This window comes from Cervus elaphus, chromosome 29 (assembly GCF_910594005.1).
Source record: "Cervus elaphus chromosome 29, mCerEla1.1, whole genome shotgun sequence".
Lineage (NCBI taxonomy): Eukaryota > Metazoa > Chordata > Mammalia > Artiodactyla > Cervidae > Cervus > Cervus elaphus.
In genome coordinates this window covers 10,234,389-10,255,986 of record NC_057843.1, presented here as the reverse complement: position 1 = coordinate 10,255,986, position 21,598 = coordinate 10,234,389, and the positions used below count along the sequence as shown (strand labels likewise).

The window sequence follows — 21,598 nt, the reverse complement described above, 5'->3', positions numbered from 1 at the left end:
GTCAAATTAAAATCTCATATGGCTGGCCTTACTAAAATTTAGCTTTTCTTTTGAATACTTGTACACCTTTGGTTAATTTCCAGATTTCTGAAAAAGTTGATTTTGACAACTTCAGTCAGTACTTTTATGATAGAGCAGCTTTTGCTGTCATTGCATTTTGGGGGTACTAAGCTATCCAGAAGGCCTTACTCTGCTACCCACTGACATTACAGGCATTTAACATTTTAAAGGAAAGTGTAACACTCCCCCCTAAAATTGCCTTGTAGTGTTTTCCTTAAAGTATAAACATGAAAGGCAAACATACAAGCATGCAAGGACTGGGGAATGCAGCAACAATAAACCTATACTGGTAAAAACTGGTGAAGAAATCTTACTAACCAAAAGTTTAAAATATAAAATTTAAGCATTAACTGGAAAGTAGACAAGGGGAGTCTTTTAGAGAGCATGAAAAAAATCTATACCTTGATTTGAGTGATGGTCACTTGTGTGTATACATATGTAGAACTCATTGAACTCTTCACTGTATATAAAATATGCCTCAGTTAAAAAGGGGACAACAGGATGCGATGGTTGAGTAACATCATTGACTCAATGGACATGAGTTTGAGCAAACTCTGGGAGATAGTGGAGGACAAGGAAGTCTGGGGTGCTACAGTCCATGGGGTCACTAAGAGATGTGAGTTAGCAGGTGAACAACAAAAGCAAAAGTACAGAGCTTAGGAATGGAAACACTGGGAAACTGTATGATAAACCCTGAATTCATTTAAATATTCAACTGTGAGTAAACAGCTATGGCAGTTATGAGTCCAAGACAGAATGTTGACTATACAGAAATAAATAGTCAAGTATCTCCCAAATATAGGAGATGGATGTACAGTCTGGAGAGGGAAATGAGGAAAGTGTATTATAATGTATGTGTATTAGTTATCTATTGCTACTGAAAAGATTACATTGACCTTAGCAACTTGAAAGGACCTAAATTTTTAAGCTCAGGCTTTACAGATCAAGATTCCAGAAGCAGCTTAGGTCGTTCTGGTTCAGGGTGTCTCAGGAGGCCACAGTAATCAGCAGCTTAGCTAATGCTAGGGAATGACTTCTAAGAGGGCTCACCTGCATAGCTGTTAGTGAAACTCTTCAGTTCTTTGCCACATGGATTTCTTCTAGGGCTGAAAGTGTGGCAGCTAGCTTTTCTCAGAACCAACTATTGAGAGAGCAAAACAGTAACCTTTCATGACTTAGCCTTATAAGTCACCATATTCTGCTGGTTGCACAGACCAGCCCCGAAGCAGTGTTGGAGGGGATTACATAAAGGTAGGAACACTGAGAGAATCATTAGGAGTTATCTTGGAGCCTAGCTATCACAGTCAGCTAATTTCCTTAGCTTTTTTAGCCAGGAGCCACTAGATACTGCCCATGAGTTAGAAAACTGTTTCCAGCCTCCTAATGTTTTTATGTGATCCTTTTTTGTTTGTTTGTTTGTTTTATTGCACTCTTAGGAACCCCATTTCCCTTAGAGAAGCATTTGCTAAATTTGAGTAGATCTTTATCTCAGGCTTCCCTCCCGTGGCTCAGACAGTAAAGAATCTGCCTGTAATGCAGGAGACCTAGGTTTGATCAGGAAGTTCCCCTGGAGAAGGAAATGGCAACACACTCCAGTATTCTTGCCTGGAGAATTCCCATGGACGGAGGAGCCTGGCGAACTACAGTTCATGGGGTTGCAAAGAGTTGGACATGACTGAGCAACTAACACTTCTCTCTAGTGTATTTGAATTTTTTTTCTTGTATTAGAATCAAATCAAACTAATTTGATGTTTTTACATTTTAAAATTCAGTATATAGTAGTATCTCATTTTAGTAATTATTTCTGCCTATTTGGTGTCCACATATGCTTGGAGTGATCTTGTAATGAGTGTAGTTGTTTCTAAGTGGTAAAAATTTGGATAAATTGCTTTTATTAGCTATCCTCCTAGGTTTTTGACTCTCCTTTGAATCGCTTAGAATTCTTTTTGTAATGAGCATGTGTTAATATTTACAAGTCAGACTTCAAAAATAAATTTTATAATTTTCAGTAATGGTGAGGATGTAGGGAAAAATGCTCATCCATGTTGGTTAGAATATAAAATTGGGTACAGTCTTCTTCAGGGGACAATTTGGTAGTATCTGTCACAAAGTTAAATGCTACTCATATGCTACAAATCAAATTCCATTCCTGTAAATTGGCCCTAAAATATTTATCTACATACACAAAGATAGGCATAGAGTGTTCATTGCATCATTTATAATCATAAAATGTTAGCAACAGTTGAAATGTCTAAAAATAGGTCAGTGTTTAAGTGGATTATGGTGTATTTCTGCTGTAAAATACCATGTAGCTTAGAATGATGAAGATTCATAGTGTGCTACATGAGAAAATTTTAAGATGTGAGAAACATTGTTACTTACTACTTATGGAATAACTCCAAATGTGTGTTTAAAAAAGAATAAACCTAGATGTGTATATGTAAAAGTGATAGTCACTCAGTCATGTATGTTTCTTTGCACCCCATGAACTGCCCGCCAGGCTCCTCTGTCCTTGGGATTCTCTAGGCAAGATTACTGGAGTCGGTAATGCCCTTCTCCAGAGCATCTTCCAAACCTAGGGATCAAACCCATGACTCCTGCATTACAGGCAGATTCTTTGCTGTCTGAGCTGCCAGGGGAGCCCATAAATGTACATGCTTGTGTACTAAATGCATAGGAAGGAAATTGGAAAGATTCACACCAAATAAACAAGGATACCTTTAAGGAATGAGAGAAGGGTTAAAGATAGAGGAAGGACTTTTTTTCTCTGAGTTTGTGAATTATTTTTATGGGGAATGGATGCATGTGTTCTAACTTAATAACTTTGAGACATATCTCTCACAGTGTGGAAGGTGAGTTGCAGAAATGACTGTAGCTCTCAAGTAGAAAACTGCATGAAGCACATTTCACTTTTTCTAATTAAAAAGGATCTGAACCTGAGGATTTTTCATTTTATGTATCTTAGATGACTTGTCATTTTCATCAAAGCTATTTCCATTATCTAGGCAAAGGAGGCTGAGATTCCAAACTGCAGGAATGAGGGCTGGAAAAACAGAGTTTTTGGAAGAGAAAGGGTTGTATTTAGTAAGCATGTGAAAGTTCAGAGAATGAGTAGAATGTAAGATAAGATTGAGATGGAGGACACAGGAAGAAAAGCAGATTTAAAGGAGGAGGCTAATGAATCAAGTTGACTGTGTTGAAGGCCTGTGGGAAATTCTCATGATGCTATCTAGCAGATGGTTTGAAAGGAATAGTCTGGTGCTCCAGTTGCGACTGACGTGACTTAGCAGCAGCAGCAGCTAGAAGTCACTGGTATTTAGATGCTTTAAACCATGATTGTTGGTAGTTGAGATGACCAAAAGAAGAGAGTGTAGAGTGAGAAAAGATGCTTAAACATGGAATCTTGGGGCACTAACATGAAAGGAGATAACACAGCAATCCCTGAAGTTGGCTAAAAAGTTGTGTTGAGGTTTGTATCCAGCATTCCAAGCGTGAAGATGATGTGAGTGTCACATGCCACAGGAAGTTGGAGGAAGAAGAAACACTGAAATTTGTAGTACTGGGGAGTTGGACAAGAATGGGTTGTGGTGGAGAGCCCTCTAGTGGAAGGGAACATGGTATTTGAGGAACTGGAAGGAGCATGAGAGAGCTGAAGCTCAGAAAGGAATATGAATGAGATGGGCAGGGAGGCTTTTTCATCCTTTGAACACAATGTGATCACTTACTTATTGGAAAGAAATTAATCAGGGGTTAGTTTTAGATTCGCGGTATATGAAGGTTATATGTAAATTTCTCTTTTCGTCTGCCCTGTGAAAGGTAAAAAAGAGATTTTGAGGAGGTAAAACTTTCAGAGAATGACATTGTTTTCAGCAGTGGAAACAGTGGTAAAGGGAATTAGGAGAATTTTCTCCCAGTAAAGAGAAGCTGCAGGGCCTTTTGACACCTAGCTCAGTTGGAGTTCAAAAGACATGGAACAGCCCCAGAAGAAGTTGCTAACTAAAAAATATCATTGTAAAATGTATTATTGTAGATGCTCTAGTTTTATAGTGCCTTTTCTGGAAAAAGCTACCTGATTTATTACTTTGTTTTCTTATAAAAACTGAGATTAAGTTTACAAGAAGAAGTTCCTTGTTTATTTCTTCCTCTCACAAAAGACTGGACAGGAGGCTATTCTTTATTAACTTCTCTCTCTGTTTTATTAAATTAATTATTGCACATAGAATTGCAAAACAACATATATTAACAGTTAACATTGCTTACCCCAGAATGGAATTGGCCAGGGAAGGGTGAAATTAACTTCTTTTTGCACTTATATTTTGTTTAACTTAATTATAGTGTTTATAAAGCAACCAATAAAGTGTGTTGTGTTTAAAGGGAAAGGATAAAAATAAAATTAATAAATATTTGTAGACAGTAAGAAAACAGTATAGAGATGCACAATGGAGGGAGAGTCCACCACTGTATATTCATATAGTGTATCTTTGGCTATGATGATCAGAATGGTGCTTAACTGTGATTAGGAGGGATTGGCTATATATGAGCTTTTGTTACTGTATAAAACAACATAGATTATATAAAAGTAAATGTATTCATTAAACTATGTACTTTTCCATGTATCATGGACATCTTTCCATATTGATACATACTTCATTTTTTTTAGCGCTACATAGAATTTTTAAAACTTTTTTGGGAAAAAAAATTTTTTTTATTGAAATACAATGTAAAGAGAAAAGTACCCTGTTTAACGACTTTTACAAAGTGAAGACACACATGCAGCCACCATCCAGATTAAGTTCAAGAACAGTGCTGGTGACTGTGGTGGTCTTTCTCATCCTGCCTTCAGTCATTAACTTCCCTCCTAATCACAGTTAAGCGCCATTCTGATCATCATACGTATAGATAAACTGGGTCTGTTTTTAAACTTTACGTAAATTGAATCATACAGTATTGTGCATGACTCTTTATGTGTATGCCTGACTATATTTGGCCAACATTATTTCTGTGAGGTTTATCCATGTGATTGCATATGACAGTAGCTTACCCTTTTTCTGCTTGGTGTAGTAGTCTGTGGTGGCTCAGTGGTAAAGAATCCACCTGCCAGTGCAGGAGATGTGGGTTCAATTCCTGGGTCAGGAAGATCCTCTGGAGAAGGAAATGACAACCCACTCCAGTGCTTTTGCCTGGGAAATCCCATGGACAGAGAAGCCTAGCAGGCTACAGTCTGCGGGGTCACAAAGAGTCAGACAGTGACTGGGTGACTAAACAACAGCAACAGGTAACAGTCTGTAGTAGTGTATGGTAGAATACAAAAATACCACAGTTTGTGCATTTTCCTGTGATTGGGTATTTTGAGTTTTTTTAAACTAGGGACTATGATAGAAAATGCTCATAAAAGCCTTCCTGTATGTGTTTTTGAACACATTCTTTTGGGTATGTACACATTTCTGTGGGAATGACTGCTGGATCATATATGTTCAGCTTTAGTAGATTCTAGTAAATTTAGTAAATCTAATAGACCTTTTTAGTAGATCTAGTATATCTAGCAATTTAGTAGATAAACTCAGTTCTTACCCAAAGTGGCCCTGATATGTTACCCTTCCATCAGCTATATGAAAGTGTTCTGTACTCCATTCCCTGCCAACACTTGGAGGTGATGGCTTTTTGTTTGGTTGGTTTTGGTTTTCTGTTGTTTGTCTCTGGCTGTTTTAGAGCATTAGTTTAAAATTCTGCCCAGGGTTTTATTACATGAATATGCCGTAATTCACTGTCCATTTGCTGGGGTCTTGCCCTGGTCTTGCCCTGTCCCCTTGCTACAGCAGAGCCAGAGCTTGAGCAGCTCTGATGTCTAGTCAGCTGTGGTTTGTGCTGTGTGTGATCTGACTGTTTGAGGAAGATGTACTACTGTAGGTACCAGAACCAATATAGTCTTTGTTTTTTTTCTTAACAGATTTTCCTCAGATTCCCTCTGTTTTTGAGTAGTATGACGCCAGTGTAAGAATCCTTGTAAAATAGTTTCATTTTGTTGACATGAAAATCAATTTTAATTTCATGGTGGAAAATGGTTGTTTTCTTCACTCTTGTTAAAAAGTCACGTAAAAAAAATAGTGTAATGCCTGAAACCAGACTTTCAGTGAAAGCACTGGTAAACACAGCCAGTTTAATTATACTGAATAATTTACATTCTCCTAGAACAAGCATACAGTGATAGCTGCCAGCACCTGCATGACATAGATCTTCAACCCATTGGAAAACTGCTGTGAGAATGATCTGAGAACATAATCCCTTTGTTTTTGGAAAACTGAATTTCATCCTTTGAAAATGAAAGGTGTTTCCTATCAGAGAACCATGCTTCAGCCCAACCTTAACAAAACTCCCCTCCCTCATTGACTCAAATTTTCTTTTAATGTGGAGTTTTACAAGTACAGAACTCTACTCTAGGGACTTCTTTCTATGAGTTCAATGTGATCACTAGACCTCCTGCTTCTTCTCATGTTGGGCGTGTGATTACTTCATGATAACCACTCTTCCTATTGTGCAGTATAACTTTAAACAGGTGTTTTCACAGGTGGTATTCAGTACTATCCAGTTACCATAAGTAATTCCTTGTGAGAGTTTAGATACTGTTAACCCTCTATGGTTGCTGAATGGTCTTTTGGAAAGTGCCTTATGGGCATGTAAGACAGTTTTATATTTCCTATTCTTTGCTTTTGTCAGTTGTATGTTGAATTATTCATTTTTGGAATAGCTATAATGACCAGAAGGGGCATGTTATTCTCTTCCTAGTAAGTTTTAGACATGCTTTTTACTCTCAAGTGGAGGTGTTTCACATTTATTATTAATTGCTGTCAAGAACTTCTTAGTGATAGCTTAAAACTACTGCTTTATATTCTGTGCAATGTTTGGATAAGTCTGTTAAAGGAGCATCTTTACTTCTTGGGATTTTTTTAAGAGGTGCCATTGTACATAGCCGTAAATCTTCCAGTTGTTAGTTATCTGTACTAACAAGCCTGAAAATAAATCAACAAGCGAGCTAGCCTAAATGAGTTAACATAATCCAGAACCCTTAAACCTTATTGAAGAGAGTATTTTCAATGACCTCTCCTTTCTCAGCCCCTAAATCTTTTTATCAGTATCAATAATGTGTTGTCTTGATTTTTTTCCTTCTAAATACCTGGTAAAAGTTCTAATGTCATAAATCAAGATTGGGGTGGAGGTGGTGACGGTGGTTGAAGGAGCACAAATTGAATCAACTTCTGACTTTATCTCATATTCGGGACCTGGTTTAGAGATGAATTTAGAAAGCATTTTGAAGTCTTGGTAAATAAAATGCTTTGACCTCTAATAGATCATTTCTGAATCTATCCTTGCAGTCAGCTTTTACAAAGAAGCCCAGTATTAAAAGCCTTGCTCAAGTTGCAGCTTCCTTGTAGAGTGAGAGAGTAAAGTTCCCAGTAACCTAGTACCAGCAGACCCCTCATTAACTTCCCTGTCATTGCAGCACCCACAGCAGCTGTTTCTCTTTCTCCATAGGTATCAGCCAGAGCCGGATCTCTCACTGGTTATTGCAGCAGGGATCAGACCTGAGTGAACAGAAGAAAAGAGCATTTTACCGATGGTATCAACTTGAAAAGACAAACCCTGGTAAAAAAATTTTTCCTTTTTTTAATTGCCTTTGAAACAGGACAAGTATAATTAATTAATTACTTTATTGAATGTGTGTGCTGATTTGTCTTCCCCAAGGTAGTTTCATATGCTGCTGTTGCTCCTTTATGTCAGAGAACGCTCTTTAACTGTAAAACCTAAGCCCTGTTTATTATACCAGTTTTTAGTTTCGTGTTCAGCACTATCTAGTCATCTTCACTGCTTCCTCCAAGGTGCCCCTCTGTTTCCAGGTTGTATGACATTTCTAACCATAATTGGAAAGAATGGTCATGATTGTCAGTGGTCAGTTTTATTTCCCCCCTCAACTAAAGGTACATACAGTATTTCATACCTAGTTTTATGTGTGTTTGTAAATCTTGTTTAATATTTTTATTTTGTTCACAGTATACCATATCCAGTGGTTTCTGCTAATAATTTTCTGTTTCTAGTTCTAATTGTGGGTAATGAATGTGTCTTTGGACATTAGAGTGAGCTGCCCCTTTGACTTCAGGGCTTCGAATAGAATGAAATCTTAAGGGAAAAGATCACAGAAACCTTTGTGCCAGAAGTTACCAGGATATGCAAGATCTATTGCAGGATACTTTTAACAGGTGATATATAAAGTAAAATCTGAAGTTTTTGACAGACTGTTTCAGTCTACACATTACAAAGACTGGTTGCAGTGAGGTCGGTCTCAAGTTTAACCTTGTGACTGAGCTTCTTCTGTAACACTGTAGCATTAAAACCTTTGCTTACAGACTAAACTATCAATCCAAATATTGTGTATTGAAGACTCTTAACTAATAATAGCATTGGCTCGAGGTGGAAATAGTGTTATGGAGACTTGTTTGTGTGCGTGTGTCTGTGGTAAGCCTTGTTTTTCAAAGATCACTTTTTATTTGAAAGCCTTGAGCAGACAAAAGAGAACAGCATACTCTCCCCAATGAATTTTTTAAACTAACCAGCCCCCCATTTTTTATACTGAAATGTTACAGATGTACAAAAAAGTTGAAAAACTAGCACACTTAACACCTGTTTACCCTCCTCTTAGATACAGTGATTGTTCACAATTTGCTGTGTTTGTGTTATACCTATAAAATAATCTTAAATGTATGGTTATATACAAACACATTCTTTCTCTCTCTTTAGCATTTGTCTGCTTAAAAAAAGGACAGTGATAACTACAGCCCCTACTATCACATTTAAGAAAATTAATCATAATTCCTTAATATCAGCTAATATCCAGTCCATATTCACATTTCTTTAGTTGTTGAAGGAATGTTTTTTGTAGCTTCTTTTTGAATTTTTAATTGGTGTGTAGTTGATTTATAATATTGTGTTAAGTTTCAAGTGTACAGCAAAGTGATTCAATTATATATATGTTTCAGATTATTTTCCATTAAAGGTTATTATACCGACTGTAGTTCCCTGTGCTGTACAGTAAATCCTTGTTGCTTATATATTTTATGTGTAGTAGCTTGTATCTGTTAATCCCATACCCTTGATTTATTAGCTTTTTTTAAAATTAAATGTTATTTAGGTTGACAAACTGGAATTTGTTATGTCTGTTTAGACTCTTAAATCTAGTCACTTAAAATTTTTCTTTGATCGCGTAAATTTTTTAAACCATCTAATCTTACAAAGCGTCCTACATTCTGGGCTTTCCTTTTTCCTCTTAGTGTGAACTAAGTTGTTTTTCTGTAGCCTGTGTATTTCACCTAAACTGAAAGTTAGGATTGGAAGCTTGGTTAGATTCAGCTTAAATATGTTTGGCAAGAGTAATTCAAAGATCGTTTAAAGGAGGACATTTACTGATGGCCTTAATTAACTTTGAAACACATGAGGATAAAATGAATATGTGATAAACTAGGTATAGTAAAATATTAGGGGGTATAGGTACAGATATTCACTATAAAATTCTTTCATCATTGCTATATTTTTGAAAATTTTCACAATAAAATATTAGGGCAAATGCTTTGTAGATAATTTTACCTCATGTTACCACATGTCAAGAGGCGTGTAAAAGTCAGTTTGTAGCACTGCTCATTTGCTAAGTTTGATTATTTGTTAAAGTGGTGGCCACAAAAAAATAAATAAATAAATAAAGTGGTGGCCACTGGATCCTGTTTTTGCAGGTTGTGAATAATCTCTCGGGAATTATTTTGACACTGGATAAATAGCCTTTTTTGTAACAACCATTTTGCCAATGGTCTTAGCATCCATTGATGATGCTCACCTGAATCAGTTATTCTGATAGAGGGTTGTAAAATGGTGATGATGTAATCTAGCACTCCTCCACTATTTATTAGCTGGCAGTTTTTCTATAAAGAGGAATTTTCATCTTTAGTTTTTTTCCTAGCGACATCTAGATATGCAGGCAATCCTCTCAAAATAATGACTTTGTTGTTGCTGCCATTAGTTACAATTCTAAAACAGCACAGTTTAGAAAAAAATACAATGCAAATGATGTATATAATTTTTAATTGTCAATAGCCACATTTTAGAAAGACGAAATTGCTAGAATTAATTTTGATAATATATTTATATTTGTGTTATCACTTCAACATTTAATCAACCCTTTAAAAAGTTACTGAGATCTCTCTCCCACCTTCTGTACTTCCTTTTTCTTTCTTTTCTCTCTCTCTTTCTCTCTCTCTCTTTATTTTGCTTTGAAATCCAGTGTGTATTTTACACTTGAAGCACCTGCCGTACTTCACGTGCTCAGTAGTCAGGTGTGGCTAGTGGCTACCATATAGGACAGGGCAATCTAAAGATTCATGTTGAGGCCATACTTCAATCTGAGCTCTAAACAGTCTTCCCAAAGAGCTGACTTCTTCCATGATCCACAGCACAGCAAATCAGATGGAGAGGAACAACAGCATGGCACTTGATCTGTTGAATACAGCAGCTTACACTGTGATAGCAAGGGTTAGGCAAGGTAAGTAAGGAACTGTGTCCAGGGGTTTCATAAACCTGGTCATATGCCAGCAATTGGCTACCAGGGGGAATATCAGAGGGATTATTCATGTTCCAGAATGTATATAGCAGAGCAGTGAAGAATTTGGAGGACAAACACTAGTCAGCTCTGTCAGGAAATCAGCCTCCATAAGAGAAGGGATTTTTGTCTCTTATGTTTGGCACTTAGATCAGTGTTTGACATATAATCTAATCATGGCTGATAAAGGTAAATTCCCACACTGGCTTTCAGGGCTGGACTTTAGTCTCAGACAGGGACTTGGATACCAGGAAAAGGAATTCCCTAGAAACAGGAAAGCAGATTATCATGTCAGCATTGTTGTAGCTGATCAAGATAGCACTGTCAGTTGTGGAATTCTACTATTGAAATTCAGTTTCAACAGGAAAAATGGGAAAGGGCTAACAGCACTCATCCAAATGTTGATTAGCAGGTGTTATTTTAAGGATAGAGAGTCTCCCTTTAAGAATAAGTTCCTCTAATTATATGCATTTGCTGTTCAGTGAAGTTACATTACCCACTGTCCCCTTTTTAAAGGCTTCCTATTTTTAATTTGAGAATCAGATCCATTCTGGTGGCTTCCCCGGTGGCTCAGAGAGTAAAGGATCTGCCTTCAATGCAGGAGACCTGAGTTTGATTGCTTGGTTGGAAAGATCTGCTGGAGAAGGAAATGGTAACACAATCCAGTATTCTTGCCTGGAAAATCCCATGGACAGAGGAGCCTGGTGAGCTTGTAGTCCACGGGGTTGCAAAGAGTTGGACACGACTGAGCGACTAACGCACACAGATCCATTCTAGTTCTGAGTTCTTTCTAACTTTCTAGTCTTTTCTGTAGGATGTAATTTAAAGTTAGCTGAAGGGAGAAGGGTAAGTTAGTGATTATCAGTTGGTCATTTTCATTGCATCAACAGTAATTGGATATTATCAGTTGAAATTTAATTTTTTAAAAGGTTTTCTTTGTACTTTAACCTTGATTAAAAGAACTAATATGGTACAGAATTTTTTCTAGATAAATTCACTTTTATTGACCTTAAAATAACCTTTGGTTTTAGCTAAAGAATTGTATTCTTGTTTCATGGACACTTTGGAACTATTAGCCAAAATTACATTAGCATCTAAGAATAGCTTATCTACTGTTTAGTCAGTAGTTGCCTATAATACATCAGAATCTTCTTTACAAGTCATTGCAGAGGTGATTAGAATACAACTAAATGTATCTCAGTCGAGAAGTGGTTAAATAAATGATGATATGTTCCTACAATGGAATACTGTGGAGGCTATGTAGCTATTTTTTAAAGGTGACTTTACAAGAATTGAATTTATGTGTGGTAATATCAAATTTGTAAGTGAGTAAAGTAGGCTAATGATATAGTATATTTCTATTTATATAGGGGGATACACACACATAAGTATGTAGTTACATAAATATGGAACATCTCTGGGAAGGTATATTAGGAACTGATAAGAAAGACTCTGTGGAGGGGAACTGAGAGAAGAGGAGGCCAGGAGTGGCAGGGACGTTAGTTATGGACCTTTTTTGTGTCTTTGTGAATTTTGTGCCATGTACTTGGGTTATATATTCCAAAAACACATTGAGAAGAAGAGAGGAAGGGGGAGAGGCAAAAAAAGAAAATTATCTACCTGTATATAGCTTTCAAGATATAAAAAACTGAAGAACCTAGGTTCACATAGTTCAGACCTATTTTGAGAGGCAGTTAAAAAATACAATGTCAGTGATTTTTCTTCATCTTTTATTTCATATTGTTTCTCTGTCCAGGACAGATAGCTTATCAGAAGAAATGTAAATGGTATTAACCCTTTGCATATATTCTGAGAAAAAATGAAAAATTAAGGAAAATCACAGTGAAAAAGTGCCCCTTTCTCCCCTCTAAATTTAGGCATTTAGAAAAACAACCAAAAAAAAAAAAAAATTGTACATTCTGTGCCTTTATTCCTAGGCTCAGAGCATTTCTCTCTGTATACCTTATTGAAGTTCTCTCTTTTCAACCTCTTCACTCTGGATCCATTTGAATAGTTCCTTTTTTTTTTTTTTTTTTTAAGTCTCTTTTAGTGGGCTCAGCAAGAAAAATAATAGAGTGGATATTTATTTTTTACTGATAATCGTACAGATATAGTGTAGTTCTCTGATAAACAGACTAATCATCAGAATTTCCCAGCACAACCCAACGCCTGCCAAGACATATGAATAAAATAGGCTGATGGAAACTGATCAAATACATTTTATCTTGTTTCTTACGAAATCATTTACAAGAAAATGCTTATTTTTAAAGCAGTGAGTATGAAATTTAGCATGGTTGACATCAGAAGCCCCTTTATTTAATTAAATTAAGCTCAGCAGTCCTTTTGCTTGTCTAATTTAAACATTAGTGCAGCAGACAGGGCTTGATGAGTTCTTCTTGGCTCATGGCTGTGATTCTGCATATTTCTAAATTAAACAATTAAATAAAGTTTGCCAAGAGGTTTCTGCAGCAAGCACATGAAGTAAATTTGGAGATCAGAGGTAATGCCTCCTCCCTTCACTGTTGCAGAGTGTCAGAGCCTCAGTGGGGAAGATGAAAAATTACTTATAGAGAAGCTAATATCTGTGAATGGAGTAGTGATAACATGCTTGTAGTCATTGTTTTATTAGCTGATTGGCAAAGGCTCACCCAAAAGTAATCATGAGAAGCAAGAAAATAATTACATATGCAAAGACAACAGTTACCAAAATGTTGAAAATCTATCAGCAATTTAGAAAGAGTTCTCTCTCTCTCTCTCTCTCTCTCTCTCGTTTAGATTTGCTAGATAAATCTGCAGAATTTGTCTTGCAAATTTTGCATATGTTTTGAGGGAAAATGCAAAATTAAGGAAAATCACACGATGAAAAAGTACCCTTCTTCCGCTCTAAATGTAAGCATTTAAGAAAACAAACAAAAAGTGTCAGAGTCTTTGTATCAGGGATGGTATATGCATTTTCTTAACAAAATTTTGTCTTAATGGGGGCCCAGATATAATGTGGAGAAAGTTTCTGAAGAGAGCACAGGTAACACACTCCTATAAGGAAAAAATAGTGGGTTCCTTAACCAACACAGAATGCCTGTGTTTTACTTCTTATACATTGTTCCTGCATCCTACTATCTTTGTATTTTTCTCTCAAAGTCAATAATTTTGAGTCCTTTCTTGGGTTATTCATTGCTCTCCATCCATTTCAACCAAAGCAAAAGGAACAGGTTTCTAGATCATATTTGTGTTTATTGTAATATTTCCTGCATGCTTCTTGTGCTGTTTAAAATACTACTACACTGACAAAGGAAAAGGAGCAAGAAAAAACCCTCAAGAGTAATGTAATAATATTATGTTTCAAATTAAGTATGTTTATAAGTTTGAAATCATTCAGTTTCTAGGTTCTGTGCATAAATATCCTTGAATTCTTTTAATGTAACCAGGCCACTGCTTACTTCACTCTCTTCTCTTCCTCATTCCCTCTCTCCCCCTTCCTTTTCCTTCCTGACCAATTTTATTTCATCTAAGTTTCCTTTTTCGAGAAAACCTGGACAATACAGAATATTATGAAGAAGTATAGTTACATTACCAATCAACCTTAATATCAGGAAAGAACCATTATTGTCACTTGGCTTATTCCTTCCGTCTCATGATTTGGTTAAGATTCTTTGTTTCCTTTGTGCTCACTCTAAGAAAGCATGGGATCTGCGTATCTGAGGTTATTGATATTTCTCCTGAAATCTTGATTCCAGCTTGTGCTTCTTCCAGCCCAGCATTTCTCATGATGTACTTTGCATATAAGTTAAATAAGCAGGGTGACAATAGACAGCCTTGACGTACTCCTTTTCCTATTTGGAACCAGTCTGTTGTTCCATGTCCGGTTCTAACTGTTGCTTCCTGACCTGCATACAGATTTCTCAAGAGGCAGGTCAGGATTGTCTGGTACTCCCATCTCTTTCAGAATTTTCCACAGTTTATTGTGATCCACACAGTCGAAAGCTTTGGCGTAGTCAATAAAGCAGAAATAGATGTTTTTCTGGAACTCTCTTGCTTTTTCAATGATGAAGCGGATATTGGCAATTTGATCTCTGGTTCCTCTGCCTTTTCTAAAACCAGCTTGAACATCTGGAAGTTCACGGTTCACATATTGCTGAAGCCTGGCTGGGCTGGAAGAAGCACAAGCTGGAATAAAGATTGCTGGGAGAAATATCAATAACCTCAGATATGCAGATGACACCACCCTTATGGCAGAAAGTGAAGAGGAACTAAAAAGCCTCTTGATGAAAGTGAAAGAGGAGAGTGAGAAAGTTGGCTTAAAGCTCAACATTCAGAAAACTAAGATCATGGCATCTGGTTCCATCACCTCATGGGAAATAGATGGGGAGACAGTGGAAACAGTGTCAGACTTTATTTTTTGGGGCTCCAAAATCACTGCAGATGGTGACTGCAGCCATGAAATTAAAAGACGCTTACTCCTTGGATATTAAAAAAGCAGAGACATTACTTTGCCAACAAAGGTCCGTCTTGTCAAGGCTATGGTTTTTCCAGTGGTCATGTATGGATGTGAGAGTTGGACTGTGAAGAAAGCTGAGCGCCGAAAAATTGATGCTTTTGAACTGTGGTGTTGGAGAAGACTCTTGAGAGTCCCTTGGACTGCAAGGAGATCCAACCAGTCCATCCTAAAGGAGATCAGTCGTGGGTGTTCCTTGGAAGGACTGATGCTGAAGCTGAAACTCCAGTACTTTGGCCACCTCATGCGAAGAGTTGACTCATTGGAAAAAACCGTGATGCTGGGAGTGATTGGGGGCAGGAGGAGAAGGGGACGACAGAGGATGAGATGGCTGGATGGCATCACCGACTCTATGGGCATGAGTTGGAGTAAACTCCGGGAGTTGGTGATAGACAGGGAGGCCTGGCGTGCTGTGATTCATGGGGTTGCAAAGAGTCGGACACAACTGAATGACTGAACTGAACTGAAGAAAGCATGCCATATTTACAGATAACGACCTACTAGTTGCAACTCACTGACCTATTTATTGTCCTCCACCCACTGAAGCCCTGAAGTTCTATATCCTTTTACCAGAGCAGACCTTGGATGGGGCCCTGCTGCCTCACCCAGATCATTTCTACTTCTGTCTTACTCAACCATGGACTGTAGAATCGTGGCTGTAGAATAAAGTTTGTATATTCTAACTTAGACTCCAGAGCCCTCATTATACTGTAAATCCTGCTTGCATTCAGAAGAATACCAAAACAAGGATTCTGAAACTCTCTAGCCCCATAATTCCCTTTTTATACCTAAACTTTGTTAATTTTGATTTTGGGCCCAGACCTAATTGCCAAGTTATTTTGGCAGTACAGAGCCCTCTTTCTTGAGCTATCTAAAGAAAGGTTTCAATTTAGAGTTTCATAGTGTGTGGGCCAGGAATTTTTTAAATCAGGGATCAGCAAACTCTCCCTGTAAAGGGCAGATAGTAAATATTTTAGGCTTTGCAAGCTGTGTGGTCTCTGTCACACTTACTCAGCTCTGCCATTAGAGTACCAAAAAAAGAGGCAATATGTAAATGAAGAAATGTAGATGTGTGCCAGTAAAACTTTTATTTAAACTGTGGCAAAAGGCCAGACTGCGCCACACCTTTTAAGCTATCAGTCGATAATATTTTCTGTAGGTGACATATTTGCCCATTTGAGGAAGAAGTCAAATATTTACATCACACATAACAGGAAATCATGTATTATATTAAGAATGCAAACAAAAGTGAAAACTAAAAAAATATTCTGAGTAATTCAAGATGCAAGACCATAAAGGAGCAGATGAACAGACCTGACTATACAAAAATGAAGATCACAGACCACAGCATAAACAGGAAGTCGGAAGACAAACTGGAAAAACAGTCACCGTCTGTGTGACTGGCAGCCAGTGTGGCGTCTGTACGCCAGCGAGAGGAGTAACATGAAAGAAGGACAAAAGCTACACGTTCCCAAGAGAAGATACATTACATAGTTCTCAGAAAATAGGGATAGATGCTCATTCTTACTAATAGTGAAATCTTTTTATTAGAATTTTTTTTGCCTGCCAGATTTATAAATGTGAATGATTAGTAACACAATACCCAATGTGTTGGAGAAAATTGGGGAAATAACTGGAGATGGTTGTGGTGTCTTCTATTAGTTCTATCTTATTGTGTAACAAATTACCCCCACAGTTTAGCAGCTGAAAACATCAAGCATGGATTATCTTACAATTTCTGTGGATTGGGAATTCAGGAGTTGCTTGTGAGGCTGTAGTCGAGCTGTTGGCACAGACAGGCTACTTCTGAGGTCACTCCTGTGAGCCCTGCAGGCTCCAGTTCCTTACAGCCTGTTGGCTAGAGAGTCCAGGTCCTCCGCATGGACCTCACATTGGCTTCCTGAGTATTCTTACTACATGGCCACCAGTTTCCCCCTGAGCAAGTGATCTGAGAGCCAGGACAACAACACAGACACCACAGTGTATTCTGTAGTCTAATCCCCCACAAGTGGCATGCCATCACTTCATGACATGTTGTTGGTCACATAAACTAATCCTGGTACAACAAGGTCAATACAAGGAGGTGGGATTCCTCAGGAGCCACCTTGGAAGCTGGTTACCACACAACTGTATTGGGACTGAATGTCTGGAGCCTTCTGTCTGTCACCTGGCCTCTCTGCATAGCTTCTGCTGCAGCTAGTGTCCAAATTGGCTTTTTTTCTCAAATGTCTGGTGCCTGGGTGGATTTCATAGGAGCAGCTGGAAGCAGACTGGGCCTCTTTCACTCCATATGGGTGGCTTTGGCTTCCTTAAAACAGCGTGGTCTCAGGTTAGTGATAGTTCTTATATGGCAGCCAACTTCCCCCAGAACCAGCATTCCAGGAAATCTAGTCAGAAACTGCAAAGCTTCTTATGACCTGTGCTATGTGCTTAGTTGTTGAGTCTTAGTTGTTCCCACTCTCTGCAGCCTCATGGGCTGTAGCCTCCCAGCTCCTCTGTCCACGGAATTTCCCAGGCAAGATAACTGTAGTAGATTACCGTTTCCTACTCCAGGGGGTCTTCCCTACCTAGGGAGCAAACCCACTGTCTCTTGCATCTTCTGCATTGGTAGGAGGATTCTTTACCACTAGCACCACCTGGGAAGCCCTTATGACCTAGCCTCAAACTATCTCCATTGTCTGTTGTCACAGCGTGTTACAGGACCTACCCAGATTCGAAGGCATGATTACTAGGAGGTGTGACTTACTGTGAGGGGCCATCCTTGAAACCTATCCAAGGAAATTGTGTTTAGGATAGATGATGCTGTCTTACTCTAAAGTGGGAGCAGTGAAGGTCATATAAATTGGTCTGATTCTGGATGTATTTTGAAGATAAATCTCACAGGATTTGCCTGTGGATTAGATAAATATTATAGTATGTAGGGTAAAAACAGCAGAGTCAAAGGTGAATTTGAGATTTTTGAGCTGAGCAGTTTGAAGAACAGGGACACCATGTTGTTGGATGGGAAGACGGCAGGGCAGCCGGTTTGGAGAGGAGATCGGGATTAGTTACAGTGTTAGACGTTTGTGTGAGACAGTGCGTGCAACGATGCAGCCATCAAGGGCATGTCAACAGATCTGTGTGTCCTACAGTAGAAACACCATCCGTGATACTAATCGCAGGGTATAATAAGTATAATTCAGATTATGGAGAAAGAAATACATTCATGCATGCGTTATTGCAGTTCAGGTTGAGAAAAGACTAGTCTGAATTAGTAAAATATCTCAATTGTACATTTTTTTCCCTTGGTTTTATTACATTCAAGAGGTGAGAAATGGTATAGCATTAATAGTTAGAATTAGGAAGATCTGATTTAGTTAATAGACTAAAAATATATCAGATATCTCTTTCTGATGCTATATTTGGCTTTTTTAAAAAAGTGTTTGCAACAATTGTGTGTGTTAGTCACTCAGTCGTGTCTGACTCTTTGTGACCCCTTGGACTGTAGCCCACCAGGCTCCTCTGTCCATGGAATTCTCCAGGCGAGAATACTGAAATGGGTTGCCATTTCCTTCTCCAGGGGAATCTTCCCAACCCAGGGATTGAATACAGGTCTCCCGCATTCCAGGCAGACTCTTTACTGACTGAGCCACCAGGGAGCAACAATTAGGGTTATCTTAAATTCATCTCCTACCTGCATACTTTGTTTAAAGGACTCCATTTTCTCAGCAACCTGAAGCCTTTTAAATGGTAGTAAAAGGGTCTGAACATGTAGAGTATATTGTTCAGAAAGATTAGAACTGTCAAGTAAGAATCTCAAGAAAATTTTTTCAGAAGATTCTCTGACTAAGTTGTCACTGGGCCAAAAACCATATATCCTTATTCCCCTGAAGAGATAAGATTTTGAGCTTTGTTGACATAAACAAAAATAAAAGACAAATGACTAGCTGAAGACACTTAAAATAGTTAATGATGGGTTTATTTTCTAAGGAAGAGTTTTTGTCTCCTCAGATTTTTATTTTGGTCAAATAATTTTTTTAAATATAAGTATCAAATGTATAGGGCCTGCAAGTTCCAGTGAAGGGGCAAACGTCATTTGTTGATTTCACGATATAGTTGTCATGCTGGTTTTAATAAATTACAAGATATTTACAAAAAAGTGTCTTGTTTATTTTCAGGGGCTACGCTAAGTATGAGACCAGCACCCATTCCAATAGAGGACCCGGAGTGGAGACAAACGCCTCCCCCAGTCTCAGCCACGTCTGGCACCTTCCGACTACGGCGAGGCAGTCGATTTACCTGGAGAAAGGAGTGTCTGGCCGTCATGGAAAGGTACCTGTCTCCTTTTTCTAGGAGCAGTCTCGCAAAGTGAGGAAAGAGAAACTTGGGATAGATGTGGACCCTTCATTTCAAACAAGTAATTTGAGATCTAGAGTCTCTCAAATTATTTTGAGGTAGAATAAGTGCTGTATTATTGAAATACTATTAATCTTATCATTGAGAATTCATAAAACTGGAGTTAGTATCTCTCAATGTAATTTGTGTCCTCAGTGATTCAAGGAACTTTAAAATAATTTTTTTGAGTTTAGATCTTTGTATTATACTGTAGAAAAACTCATTGAAGTCTTATTTTCATGAAAATATTAAATAACTGTGTAGGAGGCCACTGAGACCTAACTTTTTTTGATAAGGAGTGCAGCCTAAATGAGCTTCGTCCCAAAGGCTAGAAGTACATGTTTTTGACTTTGATTTCATGTCCTCTGACTCTAGCACCAGTTCCTGATCTATAGTAGGTACTCAGTACTTTGTAAACTTTAAATTGACCTTAGCTTTAGTCTTCTCATTCGAAATTATGTAAGTTAATTAAATGTGGTTATGAAATGTTGTTCGGCGCTCAGCCAAAGAATTAATGCTTTTGAACTGTGGTGTTGGAGAAGATTCTTGAGAGTCCCTTGGACTGCAAGGAGATCCAGCCAGACCATCCTAAAGGGAATCAGTCCTGAATATTCATTGGAAGGATTGATGCTGAAGCTGAAACTCTAATACTCTGGCCACCTGATACGAAGAACTAACTTATTTGAAAAGACCTTGATGTTGGGAAAGATTGAAGGCAGGAGGAGAAGGGGATGACAGAGGATGAGGTGATTGGATGGCATCACCGACTCAATGGACATGAGTTTGAGAGTAGACTCCAGGAGTTGGTGATGGACAGGGAGGCCTAGCATGCTGAAGTCCGTGGGGTTGCAAAGAGTTGGACACGACTGAGTGACTGAACTGAACTGATGAAATGTTCAGTATATTTAAGGTGGATCCTATAGTGTAATTACCCTTTTCGTCTCCTATCTGTAAGTAATGTTTATAGAATCTTGGTTTGATGGAGAGTTTTTATATGCAATAAGGTAATTTCTATTAGAGAAGTATTTATTTCCCAAGATTAAGATGTAGAAAAAAAGAATATATTAGGCAGAGGTGAAAAGCATTGAACTTTTTCATATTGTGATTTCTCAATAATTTAAATAATAGAATGGAATTGAATGTTTAAAACTAAATTTAACTTCTAAGCATATACATACTTACATTGAGCCCATTTCACATTTTTTTCCTGCTGTCTACTCTGGCCAATTGAATGGTATACTGAAAAGAACATTAGAAGACCTGGAGCCTGATCTGGGCTTTGCCATTAACCAGCTATGAAACTTTGTTCAGGTCACAGATTCTGAGTTTTAGCTTCCTCGTCACTAAAAGGTGGTTTTTTCACAGCCAGAGGTGAATTATATGCAGTCTAGGATTTTTGCCGTTTCTCTTCCTGCCTTTGTCGTTCTGTCACTAAGTCGTGTCCAGCTCTTTGTGACCTCATGGACCAGTCTTGCCTGTCATCCACTATCTTCCGAGTTTGCTCAGGGTCATGTCCAGTGTGTTGGTGATGCCATCCAACCATCTTATCCTCTGTTGCCCGCTTCTCCTCCTGCCTTCAGTCTTTCCCAGCATATTTCCAACGAGTAGGCTCTTTGCATCAGGTAACCAAAGTACTGGGACTTCAGCATGAGTCCTTCCAATGAATATTCAGGGTTGATTTCCTTTAGGATTGACTGGTTTGATCTCTTTGCTGTCCAAGGGACTCTCAAGAGTCTTCTCCAACACCGCTGTTCGAAAACACCAATTCTTCAGCGCTCAGCCTTCTTTATGGTCCAACTCTCATATCCATACATGACTACTGGGAAAAGCATAGCTTTGAAAGTAATGTCTCTGCCTTTTAATACGCTGTCTAAGTTAGCCATAGTTTTTCTTCCAAGAAGCAAGCGCCTTTCAATTTCATGGCTACAGTCACCGTCCACGTGATTTTGGAGCCCAAGAAAATAAAGTCTGTTTCCACTTTTTCCCCATCTATTTGTCATGAAGTGATGGGACCAGATGCCGTGATCTTAGTTTTT

At 38.1% G+C, this 21,598-nt stretch overlaps 1 protein-coding gene across 9 annotated transcripts in view; it reads left to right on the top strand.

The window, feature by feature from the left end:
- HMBOX1 (homeobox containing 1) overlaps window positions 1-21,598 on the top strand; it is a 200,562-nt gene that overhangs the window by 116,222 nt on the left and 62,742 nt on the right. For all 9 annotated transcript variants that reach the window (XM_043891135.1, XM_043891134.1, XM_043891133.1 and 6 more), the window contains exons 5-6: window positions 7,591-7,701; window positions 19,346-19,499. In XM_043891135.1, the coding sequence (XP_043747070.1) occupies window positions 7,591-7,701; window positions 19,346-19,499 (265 nt within the window). The remainder of the gene's footprint in view (window positions 1-7,590; window positions 7,702-19,345; window positions 19,500-21,598) is intronic.